Source organism: Podarcis gaigeae (assembly GCF_964106915.1).
Source record: "Podarcis gaigeae genome assembly, chromosome: 13".
NCBI lineage: Eukaryota > Metazoa > Chordata > Lepidosauria > Squamata > Lacertidae > Podarcis > Podarcis gaigeae.
The window spans coordinates 168,051-180,931 of NC_139689.1; the positions used below are offsets into that span (position 1 = coordinate 168,051).

Genomic DNA, 12,881 nt, shown 5'->3' on the forward strand with positions numbered 1-12,881 from the left:
GGGTTTCCTTCCTCCGAAGCTCCTTCCTGCAAAGGGAAGGGGGGCTTTCGTCTCTCTTCTCTCTTCTCTTCGCTGCACGAGCTGCCTTGGTGGCGCCTCCTGGAATCCGGTGAGTCTCCTTTCTCTGATAGCGCAGGGTGCATTGGGGAGAAGGCAGGGCGTCCCAAGGCGGCATGCGCGGGGGTGGGGGTGGGGGGCGAGGTCCATGCAGGGACCCCCAAGTCAGGCAGCTGAAATCCCCGCCCTTTGCCTGCGCAGGAGATCTGCAACTTCACTTGGATCCATTCGCTGCTTGACACTTTGGGGAGGGGTCTTTGGCTTAGAGGGGGGATTATGTACAGTATTGGTATAGTATTAATTTTCTATACCACTTAATATATTATAAATATAAACGATGCACAGGAAATGGCAGCAACAACAATGTAAACAAATACACATTTCAAAAAGACGCTGTTGCATATAAAAATGTTACATTGATACAAAGTTTCTCTCTCTCAGTAGATACATCAGTAAAGCAAATAAACTCAATTCAGATTAATGAATAAGTACCATTTATTAATAGGGGCTGTAGCCCAACAGAAACATTTGGACTTAAAATAAACGCAAGAAACAAAAAGGAAAACCTGACCTATACATTTAGTGAATAAAGTCCATTGGAAGGTGGAGGGCAGAGAAGAGAAAGCGCTTCTTGGTGCGATGCAGAGTTAAACCTTTGGAACTCCCTGCCAAAGGAGGCGAGGCTGGGACCAGGGCGGGGAGGAGGAGGAGGAGAGGCTTTGCTTGGCTTCATCCTCCAGAGCTGAGCTCTTGTCTCCCCAGCGATGCTGCTGAATCCCAGTTGCTGGAAGGAAGCGCAGGGGGAGAGAGAGGCTCTTGCGCCCCAGTCTGGCTGGGGGGCTTCCCATTGAGGCCCCAGTGGGAACGGGGGTGGGGATACTCCAGAGGGGCCCAATGGCCTGATCCTGCATGGCTCCTCTCCTGCTCTGATGCTGAGCTCCTCCAGATGCAAGTCCTCTGCTGCCCTTCAGTTAGAAGTAAAGCTTTCCCAGTTCCCTGGATTCTTTGGAGGAAGCCATGGCTCTTTAAAGGGGTCTGACCCTGCTGTGAAGATGCTCGGCTTCCTTGAGGCTCCATGTGTATCTTGAGGCTTAATTTTCCACCCTCAGGCTTGAGGCTTGTTGTCGTTGTTGTTGTTCTGGTTGTTATCCTTATTACTCTTATTACTGATACCCTTTATGGAATGCTCTCCCCAGGGAGGCCCACCTGGCGCCTTTCTTACAAATCTTCAGGCAACACTTGCCTGATCCACATCAAATGGCCTTTTAGATGTGTCTGTGGGAAGGGGGGGTCATTGGTTTGTTTTGCTTTTGCTTTGCATTTTATGTTTTCACTCTGTTTTTTTATGTTGTGAACTACCCTGTGATCTTCGGATGAAGGGTGGAATACAAATTAAATAAATAATAATAATAATAATGACAATACATTTATTACCCAGAGCAGGTTACAAGCATTTTAACATTCCATATTAAAAGGAGCTAGAACGAAGGACAGCCATAGGAAGGTAGGTCCTGAAAAGGCAAGAATCGGAGGCCTTGGACAAGAGGGGAAGGGGCCAGGTGCCCCTCTGTGGGGAGGGAATGCCCCAACCGAAGTACTGGCCCCAGGATAGCCGCTCTAGGGCCACCCCCAAACTGCCAAGAGTGCCCCTTCTGCCAACCTTGACCCCCAAGAGGGTCTGTGGGGAAGGAGGCGGTTATTCAGATATTGGGAGGCCTAAGTGGATCCCTCCTGTGAGCCTCTTGAATTGGGCCCAGAAATTAATGGACATCTGTGGCAGCTGTTTTAAGACAGGAATTAGATATGTTCTCAAGGGTTTGGGGAATTCAGTGAGGTGGGAGAGACACATGGATGCCACCTGGAGCTCCTTGGAGAAAAGGGGGAGATAGAAATACCGTGAATCAAGAGAGGGAACCCAACCCATGATCTGGCTGCTGCATTTTGGGACGGTTTCTGAGTTGTCTTCAAGGGCAGCTCCATGTAGAGGGCATTGCAATGATCCCATCCGATCCAGAGCATGGAATACCATGGTCAAGTACTCTCTTTTTTAAAATAATAATAATAAATAATTAAAGATTTTATTAGTACAATAGCAAAGATAACAGAAAAAACAGAAAAGAAAACAAGAAAAGAAAATGTAGAATTAACATCTTTTAATAACCATATTTTCTTCGCTTTTTGGACTTCCTCTCATCTCTCGCTCCTGCATTCCAAATTTATACAACTTTAACCAGCAATTTATCGCCTTGTTTCAATTCTTATTCTATAAATTTCCAATATTGTGTCCCTAACTTTGAATACTTTTGTCTAAGTCTTAAGTCCCTGATTTGGGCATGTTATTTATTCAAAATTTATCTTTCTCTTAAAAATTCACTCATTCTCATATTCTTTTCAACTAGCTTAATGGTGCCGTGTTATTTTCAGTCTCGCATCCATCTTAGCACTCAAACAATTTGCAATGTTTTTGTAAATAGTCCTTAAATTTCTTCCAATCCTCTTCCACTGCTTCCTCTCCCAGGTCTCGGATTCTGCCGGTCATTTCTGCTAGTTCCATATAGTCCATCAGTTGCATCTGCCATTCTTCCAGCGTGGGCAAATCTTGGGTTTTCCAGTATTTGGCGACAAGTATCCTTGCTGCTGTTGTTGCATACATTAAAAATGTTCGGTCCTTCTTTAACACCCTCTGGCCAACAATGCCCAAAAGAAAGGCCTCTGGTTTCTTAGGAAAGGTATACTTAAATACCTTTTTCAGCTCATTGTATATCATTTCCCAGAAAGCCTTAACCCTAGGGCAAGTCCACCAGAGGTGAAAGAACGTTCCTTCAGTTTCCTTACATTTCCAACACTTATTATCAGACAGACCATGGTCAAGTACTCTCTGTCCCAAGTGGACTGTGTCAGGGACTGGACATCAGAGGAGGAATAGTGGTGACCGTCCTCCCCCTTCTCCTGAACCTTTCCTAGAAGAGGAGGATAGTATAGATGTACAACAGTGGTTTGCAGAAGGTCATGACTCTAAGACAGAAGAGGGACAAAGCTGGGAGATAATGGGAGAAGGGCGGGGAGCAGCAGAGCTGGAGCAGCTGGCTGACATGTTATCATTAGAAAGCATTCCAGACCCCCCTTCCCCCAGGACCCAGAGAGCAGTGAAAGTGGGACAGCAGAAAGCGAATAGGCAAGGGGCCTTATGCAGCCACTGTGAAAGGGTGGAGCTGCTGACGACTGAGAGGAAAGTGGGGGAGGGAGGAGATTACGCAGAGCAACGCCATTATCCAAGAAATGGCATCCTGCATCTCTCTCTGTGAGCATTGAATAAAAGACTTTGGTAAGAGCTTCTTGTTTTTCCATTACTGGCAGCCTGCTGTGAGGGAGGGGGATCTGATTTCCTGAAGCCTGACAGACTGACTGGCAAACTACCTGAGCTGGAAATGGGCACTCCTAGCCACTGAGGCCACCTGAGCCTCAAATGACCATGAAATGAGATTCGTCCGCCATGACTTGGTCTTCAGAAACCCATGCTAGGTGTTAGTAGTCTCAGCATCCTTTTCTAACTCCTCACAGACCGACTGTTGAATTGTCTGTTCTAGGACCTTCCCTGGTATCAATGTCAAGCTCACCAGCTGGTACATATCTGGGTCTTATTCCCCTCCCCCCTTGAGAACGCTGGTCTGCAGGACGTCACCTGTTCTCCAAGATTTCTCAAAGATCATAGACAGAAACTCTGAAGTTACATAAGCAAGCTCCTTTATTACCCTTGGATGCAGCTCCTCAGGCCTGGAGATTTGAATTCATTTAAAATAGCTAGGAGTTCCCTTGCTCAGAGGTGTAGCAAGGCCATGTGGTACCCGGTGCGGAATTTTGTTGTCTCACACAAACACACCCCAAGTTGGGAGTCAGGACTTCTTGCAGTCCATGGGACTTCTTGCTTTTCCTTAGAATGTCCTTATTTTCATTGGAGAAATGTTGTTAGGTATGGAGTTATCCGACGCCGGAGCCGTCTGGATGCAATCAGATGGCACAAGGAAGTATTTTTTAATGTTTAATGTTTTATTATGTTTTTATATATGTTGGAAGCAACCCAGAGCGGTTGGGACAACTCAGTAAGATCTATAGGTTATAAACAGTAAAATTTATCGGAGAAATTTTGGAGAGTATGAGTCACTGGTCTGATGAACCTTTCCCCCTGCAAGCTGCTCCTCTTTCTGTTTCCAATGGAAGGAGCAGCTCGCCACGTCAGCCAGGAGGGTCCCCACCCGCCGCCCAAGATAACTTCTCGGACTGCGCAACGCACGCGGCTTCTGCTGGGCTCCTGCTCTGGAGGCGAAAACGCAGAGAGGGAGAGAAGGGTGAGCTGGGTGCGCACGGCTTGCCAAGGGTTAAAAGGAGCTGGATTCCTAGAGAGGACAGGATATAAAAGTGTCACGGGGGGGAGGTCCTCCCTTCCCCCTCCCTTCCTGCAAGAGGGGGAGGGGGCTGTCGTCTCCTTTGCAAATGCTGCCTCGGCGGCGCCTTCTGCAGGCTGGTGAGTCTCCTCTCTGTTACCCCGGAGGGGGCATTGGGGAGAAGAGGGCTTCACTGCCCCCCCGCCCACCCCCCAAATCAGGGAGCCGAGGGTCCCCCTCCATCTCTGCAAAGCCAGGGCGGGGGCTCGTTCCCAGGAGGTTTGCAGCTACAGACCCATGGGTGCCCCCTTGAGCTCATTGGAGAAATAAAGGGGAGTATAACTATGCCATAAAGGGATCCCAGCCCATAATGTGGCCGCGTGATTGTGGGCCCGTTTCCAGCTCGTCTTCAGGGGCATCTCCGCAGAGAGGGCATTGCAAGGATCCCCTCGGGTCCAGAGCCGGGCAGCTGAGACCCCACCCCCGGAGGGCGCCGTGTTCAGCTGATCCACCTGGGCAACCCCTCCCCCCACGGAGCCGACTTTCTTTCCTCCACCTGCTCCTTAAATCAAACGCAGCTTGGCCTGGACGTTGGCAGCAGCAGTCCTGGTTTATTGGGGGGTTTCCCGAAATGGATTATCTGGATGGATTCTAGGCACTGACCTGATCAAAAGATCATAGCAGAGTTTCTGACGCAGGAACAGAATTTTGGAAGGTAGCTGAATGTAGAAAGTGTGCGTTTTTCCTGAACTGTTTGATCCCTGAATGTGCTGCTTGTAAATACACATGGTTTTAGTCCACTCATAGGTTGCTTTATACAAGGAATAGAGGTCTAGAAATTCAAGTTATTGTTATAGGCCCAGGGTCCTTTGACTTGCCATCCCCACTACTGGCTCCCTGTTGCTACTCTGCTTCAAAAAAAAAAAAGGAAAAAACAAAGGTCCCCGGATTCATTGAAAAAAATCTGGTGACCATAGTGTAGGGTGGTATACAGATATAATAAATAATAATAACAATGGAAATATTTCTAAATGAAATGAATAAAAAAAAAGAAAAACTGGTGAAAGATTGGAACAAGGAGGTCACAAATGTGTGGTATGGACCCTCCTCCGTATATAGAAATAGTCTACCGGACATCAGATGCCACAAATAAATGTTACTTTGTTTTAAATTACATTATTAAATTATGCTTAAATAAGGGAAAATAGATTTTCATCAGAAACCCAGGATATATGCACATATGCACTCAGTATATTAATAAAACAGTGCTGTTGTGGTGAAAACAAAAAAATTCCTTCCAGTAGCACCTTAAAGACCAACTAAGTTAGTTCTTGGTATGAGCTTTCGCTGTTGTGGTGGTTATAATATTTGTACCGCACCCATCTGACTGAGTTGCCCCAACCACTCTGGGTGCCTCCCAACACAATATTATCAACACAATAAAACAGCAGCCATTGAAAACTTCCCGATACAGGGCTGCCTTCAGATATCTTCTAAAAGTTGTGTAGTTCTTTATCTCCTTGACATCTGCTGGGAAGGAAGTTCCCCAGGCAGGGTGCCACTACCAAGAAGGCCCTCCGCCTGCTTCCATGGGCATTTTGGGGCATCTCAGCTTCCCACCTGTGCAAGCAGAGTTGCCTTTGCAGCAGAGTCCAAAAACAAAACAAAACTCCACAACCAGGTCAAGCACCGGCAATCTGGATCCCATCCTGACTGAAAGCAAGGTCAGAAAATAATGCAAGCGTAATTCCACTGGGGGTTCACGCTAAGTACAACACAGCAAGACGGGGGGAGTAATATCAGGAACATGGAGCCAGAAAGCTGTGCTATTTCCATATAATCTCATACATTATGGCCCCCCAGACCACAAACTAGCCTTAGTTGTCGTCATCAGAGGAGTTTCAAGGACTGCATACTCATGAGTAGACCCCTTGCTCCTGAGCTGTAGAAGTTGTCTTCTGATCTCTTGCAGGCCTCCTGAGAGCACAGATGGATGAGCAAGACCCAGCTGGCCCTGAAGCAGGAAGAGGCCATGCCATGGAAACTGGAAGCCATGGGGGATTCTGGGAAAACTCAGTGCAGTTGGGTGAGGTGGACACTCTTGGCTCAGAGGCGCAGAGCCAGCAGTTGAGACAGTTCTGCTACCAGGAGGCCAAAGGACCCCGAGAGGTTTGCAGCTGGTTCTACCACCTTGACCGTCAGTGGCTGAAGCCAGAAAGGCACACGAAAGCTAAGATGTTGGACCTGGTGATCTTGGAGCAGTTCCTGGCTGTCCTTCCAGCGGAGATGGAGAGCTGGGTGAGGGAATGCGGAGCAGAGACCAGTTCCCAGGCCGTGGCCCTGGCCGAAGGCTTCCTCCTGAGTCAGGCGGAGGAGAGGAAGCAGGCGGAGAAGCAGGTGAGAGAAACTTTCCTCTTAATTCTCCCAAGGAGCTCTGAACAGGAGGGAGAAGATCCTAAAATACTGTTCGAATTGATCATCCTTTTTTAGGAAGTATCCAAGGCATTTTGCCTCTACCATTTTTGTTGCTCTTTCAGGAAAAGGATCTGGTTGTGGAAATGGGCTCCAGTTACTCTGAGGCAGAGAGGACTCCGTTGGACACCAGAGAGAGTTCACTAGGTAAGGAGGAAGGAGTTTCTTCCCTGTTTGGTCTTTCTGTTGCTTTTGAAAGTAATCTCTGAGTTCTTTCAATGGGGGGGGGGGGAGACATTTGGGACCAAGGGCCCAGAAGAGCACAACAAAACTATGAAATTGGTATGACCACCAAAATGTACATTTTGGAAAAGCATGCACTCCTGGCTTCCAACTAACCTTTGTCTCTCAGGTGAAAGAAGAATGCCAGCAAGACCTCCTCACCCGTCTTTTCCTGGTGGTGGAGAGGAAACAGCAGCTGTAGAAGCAGATCAGGTAGGAGGAAGGAGCCTTGTGGGGAAAGAGGCTCAGGAGTGGGGCAGCCAGGTTTTCTCTGGGGATGAAGAAATCCCTCTCTTCCTCTTTGGTTTCGTCAAAGCTGTTCCAAACAAAGGCTGAAAGTGCCATTCAAGAAGGTCTATCTGCTGAAAACCAGGAACAGCCTCCTCACCTTTACTAGCCTTCTGTATGTCCGTAGTGTTATTTATCAGCATTTGCAGTTATATTAATAAATTTATGATTGAGTGCTCTGCTGGGCTTCAAAGCAGTTGACCTAGTACAATGCAGCATCCCAAAAAATGAAGCAGTCACAGCAGATTCATCCAGTATTATTTGCTGAAGGCCAATGAGCATAACAGTTCATGAATCCAACTCTCTGTCAGGGACCGTGCTGAGATGGGCTGCACTGAGGAGGAATGGTGGGAGCCTCCCCTCTCCTTGCTCCTGATCAGGAATCTTCCCAGGAGCAGTGGGACAATATACCTGTATTTTTCGCTCTATAAGACGCACCAGACCACAAGACGCACCTAGTTTTTGGAGGAGGAAAACAAGAAAAAAAATATTCTGAATCTCAGAAGCCAGAACAGCAAGAGGGATCACTCTTGCTGTTCTGGCTTCTGGGATAGCTGCGCAGCCTGCATTTGCTCCATAAGACGCACACACATTTCCCCTTGCTTTTTAGGAGGGAAAAGTGAGTCATAGAGCAAAAAGTATGGTAGATTTGGACAAGTGGTTTGCAGAGGGACATAGTTCAGAAGGCAGAAATTGGGAAATACTGGATGGGGAACAGCTAGGAGAAGAAGGACTTGGAGAGTTAACAGACTCACTGTCACTGGAAAGTGTTCATCTACTCAGCCGAAGGTCAAGAAGAGCAGAGAAAGTGGCAGCACAGGGAGCACAGTTGTTAGGAGATCAAGTTAGAAGATGTGGGTGACTAGGGCGGAAGTGAGCGGAGCCCTTAATTGGGAGCACCTTCATTCCTAGGAAATGGATTCTTTGTTCTGACTGGTAGGAAGTCTCCGTTCCATGTATTCTGCTTATCTGCTGCCAAAGGGGGGAGGAAGCCGATTTCCTGACGCCAGACACTCTTCAGGACTGGCAGAGCTCTTAAGAATCCAGTTGCAGTAAAAAAACAAAAACAAAAAACTTAAGACTAAGAACTAAACAATTAGACATACTAGGTACAGATCACCCCACCAGAAATAGAGAGAGAGAGAAAGTGAAAATCAGGATTCCTCCGGCCTCTGTTTATAGGCAGCATGACCTTGGGATAGAAAAATAACAGGGCCGGCATCAACCAGCTGTACTCAGCTTCTCTGAAGGAATAACCCAAAAATCAAGAACATTCTGCTCATTTCCAGGCAGAATGGAAAAATTGCTGACCAGCTAGTCACTTGCCACTTGCAGCTTGTAGTAGCTTCTAGCTCATGAGACCCAAACAAGTTTCCAGAACCTTCTTGAATCAATAGAATAGGAAAGATCTTTGCATATTAGACAAATACTTTCTATAGCAAAAATTGCAAGCCATGTCAGTGATACCACCTCCCTCTTACCTATCCACAAGCCTTGCATTCTACCCCAGATCCTTTTTGGCTGCTCCAAGATTTCAGACTTGTCTACCAGTTTGTGATCCAAAAACACTTAGTGGTGTCCAACCCTCAGAGCGCCATCCCTGCAGGGACCAAGTGTACAGCCTAGTGGACCTTTGCTCAGCATTGTTGAGTCTTCTCACTGCAATTAACACAACACAGCAATGAACAGGCAGGAAACACCACCGCAAAGTGTAGTAGATAATCTTTAGACTGCCTTAGAGGAGGACCCTTGTCTTTTTCCTTTCAGAGTCCTCTGTGCTTTGAAGATGTAGCTGTGCATTTCACGGAGGAGGAGTGGGCGTTGTTGGATCCTGACCAGAGAGCTTTGCATAAGGAAGTCATGGAGGAGAATCGTGGAATCATGGCCTCCCTCGGTAAGGCTGCAAGTTGGATGATAATATGTGCTTTGAAATTCATAATAATAATAATAATAATAATAATAATAATAATAATAATTTATTTATACCCCGCCCTCCCCAGCCAAGGCCGGGCTCAGAGCGGCTTACAAGCAATAATAAAAACAAGATGAATGATTACAACTTAAAAACAAAAATAAAATTCAACTAATTCAATTAAAATAATGGAACATTAAAATATTAAAATATAGCCTCATCCCAGGGAAGAAGGAAAAGAAAAAAGAAAGAGAGGGAAGGAGGGAATCAAATTGGCTCCAAGCCAAAGGCCAGGCGGAACAACTCTGTCTTACAGGCCCTGCGGAAAGAAATCAGATCCTGCAGGGCCCTGGTCTCATGAGGCAGAGCGTTCCACCAGGCCGGAGCCAGAGTTGAAAAGGAAATGATATATGGATGGAGCTCAATAGAACCACCTACAGCACCTGGGATTCTAACAGGGCACAGGGCACCATAACTGGAGGGGTATGGATTGTTTCGTCTTTGAAAATTCCTCCTCCAGTTATTTTTAAAATCATGATCAGGCTGCTCTGAATTGCCCAGGCCTTCATAAATGCAGTTTTCAGAGTTCTTAGGGAGGTGAAAGTAGATTCTGTCAGGATTTGTATGTTTGTTTTTGCTTCTGTCTGTTTTTGGTTGACCAAAGAGACTATGGACCTTGGAAATGGAGCAACAAACAGGTGACTGACAATAGAGATGCAGATAATTCCATGATTGGGCCAAAAAAAATCCATTCAAGAAAAGAGCCAGGCTTTGCACATCACAGGTTCCCACAAATCCGTCCATGAATACCAGTCAGCAAAGGCAGTGAACCCTGTAGTAAGACCTCATGCCTAACCCTCCACCCTTCTTCCACTATCACAAGAGATAATTTTCATTGTCCAATCATTTGGGGCTCCATTTATTTCTGAGGTTCTAATCCATTTCTCTCCCCCTTGCAGGTGACATTGAATTGGCAATGAAGAACAAGGGAGACCATGACAAAATCCACACAGTAGAGAAACCATATGAATATTTGGAGTGTGCAGAGAGCTCCATCTCCCTTTCCACTTCCTATCAAATAAATCCTATTGGGATGAAACCATATCAGTGTTTGGAATGTGGAAAGAGTTTCACCCGGAAGGAAAGTCTCACTGCCCATCAGAGAATTCATACACTGGAGAAACCATTTCACTGTCAAGAGTGTGGAAAGCACTTCAGATGGAAGTCAAATCTCACTTCCCATCAAAGAATTCATATGGGGGAGAAACCATTTCAGTGTTTGGATTGTAGAAAGAGCTTTACCCACAAGAAAATTCTCATTTCCCATCTAAGAGTACATACAGGGGAGAAACCCTATCAGTGTTTGGAATGTGGAAATAGCTTTAGTCACAGTGCCTCTCTCAATTTACATCGAAGAATTCATACAGGGCAGAAGCCATATCAGTGCTTAAAATGTGGAAAGAGATTCGGTCGGAGCTCCACACTCGCCAACCATCAAATAACTCATACAGGGGAGAAACCATATCAGTGCTTGAAATGTGGAAAGAGCTTCACCCAGAAGGAAAGTCTCACTGCCCATCAGAGAATTCATACACTGGAGAAACCATTTCAATGTAAAGAGTGTGGAAGGAACTTCAGTTGGAAGGCAAGTCTCACTGCCCATGAAAGAATTCATACAGGGGAGAAACCATATCAATGTTTGGAATGTGGAAAGAACTTCAGTCATAGCTCCCATCTTGCTTCCCATCAAAGAATTCATACAGGGGAGAAACCATATCAATGTTTGGAATGTGGAAAGAGCTTCAGTCAGAGCTCCCAACTCACTTCCCATCAAAGAATCCATGCAGCGGAGAAACCATATCAGTGCTTGGAATGTGGAAAGAGTTTCAGTCGAAAGGACAATCTCACTTCCCATCGAAGAATCCATACAGGGGAGAAATTGTATCAGTGCTTGGAATGTGGAAAGAGCTTCAGTCACAGCAACCATCTCACTTCCCATCAAAGAATTCATACAGGGGAGAAACCCTATCAATGTCTTGAATGTGGAAAGAGCTTCAGAAAAAGCATTCATCTCACTTTCCATCAAAGAATTCATACAGGACAGAAACCATATCAGTGCATGGAATGTGGAAAGAGCTTCAGTAGAAAGGACCATCTCACTTGCCATCAAAAAATTCATACAACGGAGAAACCATATCAATGCTTGGAATGTGGAAAGAGTTTCATTAGAAAGGACCATCTCATTTTCCATGAAAGAATTCATACAGGGCAAAAATCCTATCAGTGCTTGGATTGTGGAAAGAGCTTCAGTAGAAAGGACCATCTCACTTCCCATCAAAGAATCCATACAGGGGAGAAACCATAACAGTGCTTCAAATGTGGAAAGAGCTTCAGATGGGCAAGCTCACTTTCCATCCAAGAACTCACAGCAGGGAGAATAGTTGAATTGTAGAATCATAGTGTTGGAAGGGACTTAGAGGGTACATTCACATGTATGTGGGTGCAGAAGGACACACACACATGCCAATCCCAGACACTACTTACAGCAATCCAGCCAGACCTTCCCCCTCCGGGGGGGGGACTTGTGAGTGCCTTCAGTACTGTATGGGGGGGGAGCCTGTGCCCTGTGGGTGGGTGTGTCAGCTTGCATTTTTTAGTGCAGAAAGTATTGATCTGATGTGTAGAGATCTCTCCTTTTCTTTCCTATGCTACTTAATTTTAGAGGGTTCTGGAAGCTTCTAGAAGGTTCATGATGTTTGAGTTATACCTTCTGAGAAGCTGAGTACAGCTGGTTTAAACCATTTCTCTTATCTCTTTCTGTCAAGGTCATGCTGACTAAAAAAGGAAGGCCAGAAGGAGCCTGAGTTTCACTTTCTCTTTCTCTCCCTTCTGGTGTGGTGTTCTGTATATTGTGTTAAAGTATAGTCTTCTTGTTTTATTGAAGTGTAAGTTAAGTGTGCTGTAACTGGATTTCTGAATGCATTGGATTTGTGACCATTATGCTCATTTGCCTTCAGTAGCAGTAAAGCTCTGTTGAATGAAATATTAATTGCCTCTGGTCAATTTTTTTTGGAATTTTGGCACATTTAAATTTTTACTCTGCTACCTATACATTGGAATCTACTCTGGATCACTAATGTTTAGCATTTCAATGACAGGTTGTAGCTGCACTACCTTCTTGCAAGAAGCGTTGGACCAGGCAGAGGGAACCCAAAGGGACTCCTGCTCACCTGAGCCCAAGGCTGCCCCAGGTGTGTGGAGGGTGTTGCAGGGGAGCCTTTGATCCAGGGCATCCTTCAGGAAGGGCAGGAGGTCCAGCACCTGACCTGCTAGAGGATCTGCCTTCTTTCTACCTGCCCACCTGAGGGAGGCTCACCAGGTGAATTTGTGGATGTGCTGGGTGGGCTGTCTGTGGGAATATCAGGGGGCAGGTGGACGGTCAGTCAGTCCAAATTCCCTTAGGACCCAGGAGTCTGGAGGTTGGAACTCTCCCTGTGGCGACAGGTCCCTCCTGTAGGGCAGAGGTCAAGGGTCTGCCCCAGATAGGG

At 46.3% G+C, this 12,881-nt stretch overlaps 2 protein-coding genes across 2 annotated transcripts in view; both read left to right on the forward strand.

The window, feature by feature from the left end:
- LOC310828812 (uncharacterized protein) lies at positions 1-12,376 on the forward strand. Its single transcript, XM_083706708.1, has 7 exons — positions 1-109; positions 4,276-4,403; positions 6,412-6,836; positions 6,977-7,058; positions 7,264-7,346; positions 9,189-9,315; positions 10,293-12,376. The coding sequence occupies exons 3-7, from the start codon at positions 6,429-6,431 to the stop codon at positions 11,696-11,698; spliced, it is 2,106 nt and encodes a 701-aa protein (XP_083562834.1). The 5' UTR covers positions 1-109; positions 4,276-4,403; positions 6,412-6,428; the 3' UTR covers positions 11,699-12,376.
- Positions 8,064-12,881, forward strand: part of LOC310828864 (uncharacterized protein) — a 25,448-nt gene continuing 20,630 nt past the window's right edge. Inside the window, exon 1 of the mRNA XM_083706823.1 lies at positions 8,064-9,099. The gene's annotated coding sequence lies outside the window, so the exon portion shown is untranslated. The remainder of the gene's footprint in view (positions 9,100-12,881) is intronic.

Coding starts and splice junctions, on each gene's coding strand:
- LOC310828812 (XM_083706708.1), top strand. CDS start 6,429: ATGGATGAGCAAGACCCAGCTGGCCCTGAAGCAGGAAGAGGCCATGCC. Junction 6,837..6,976: donor GGAAGCAGGCGGAGAAGCAG/GTGAGAGAAACT, acceptor TTGCTCTTTCAG/GAAAAGGATCTGGTTGTGGA. Junction 7,059..7,263: donor CACCAGAGAGAGTTCACTAG/GTAAGGAGGAAG, acceptor TTTGTCTCTCAG/GTGAAAGAAGAATGCCAGCA.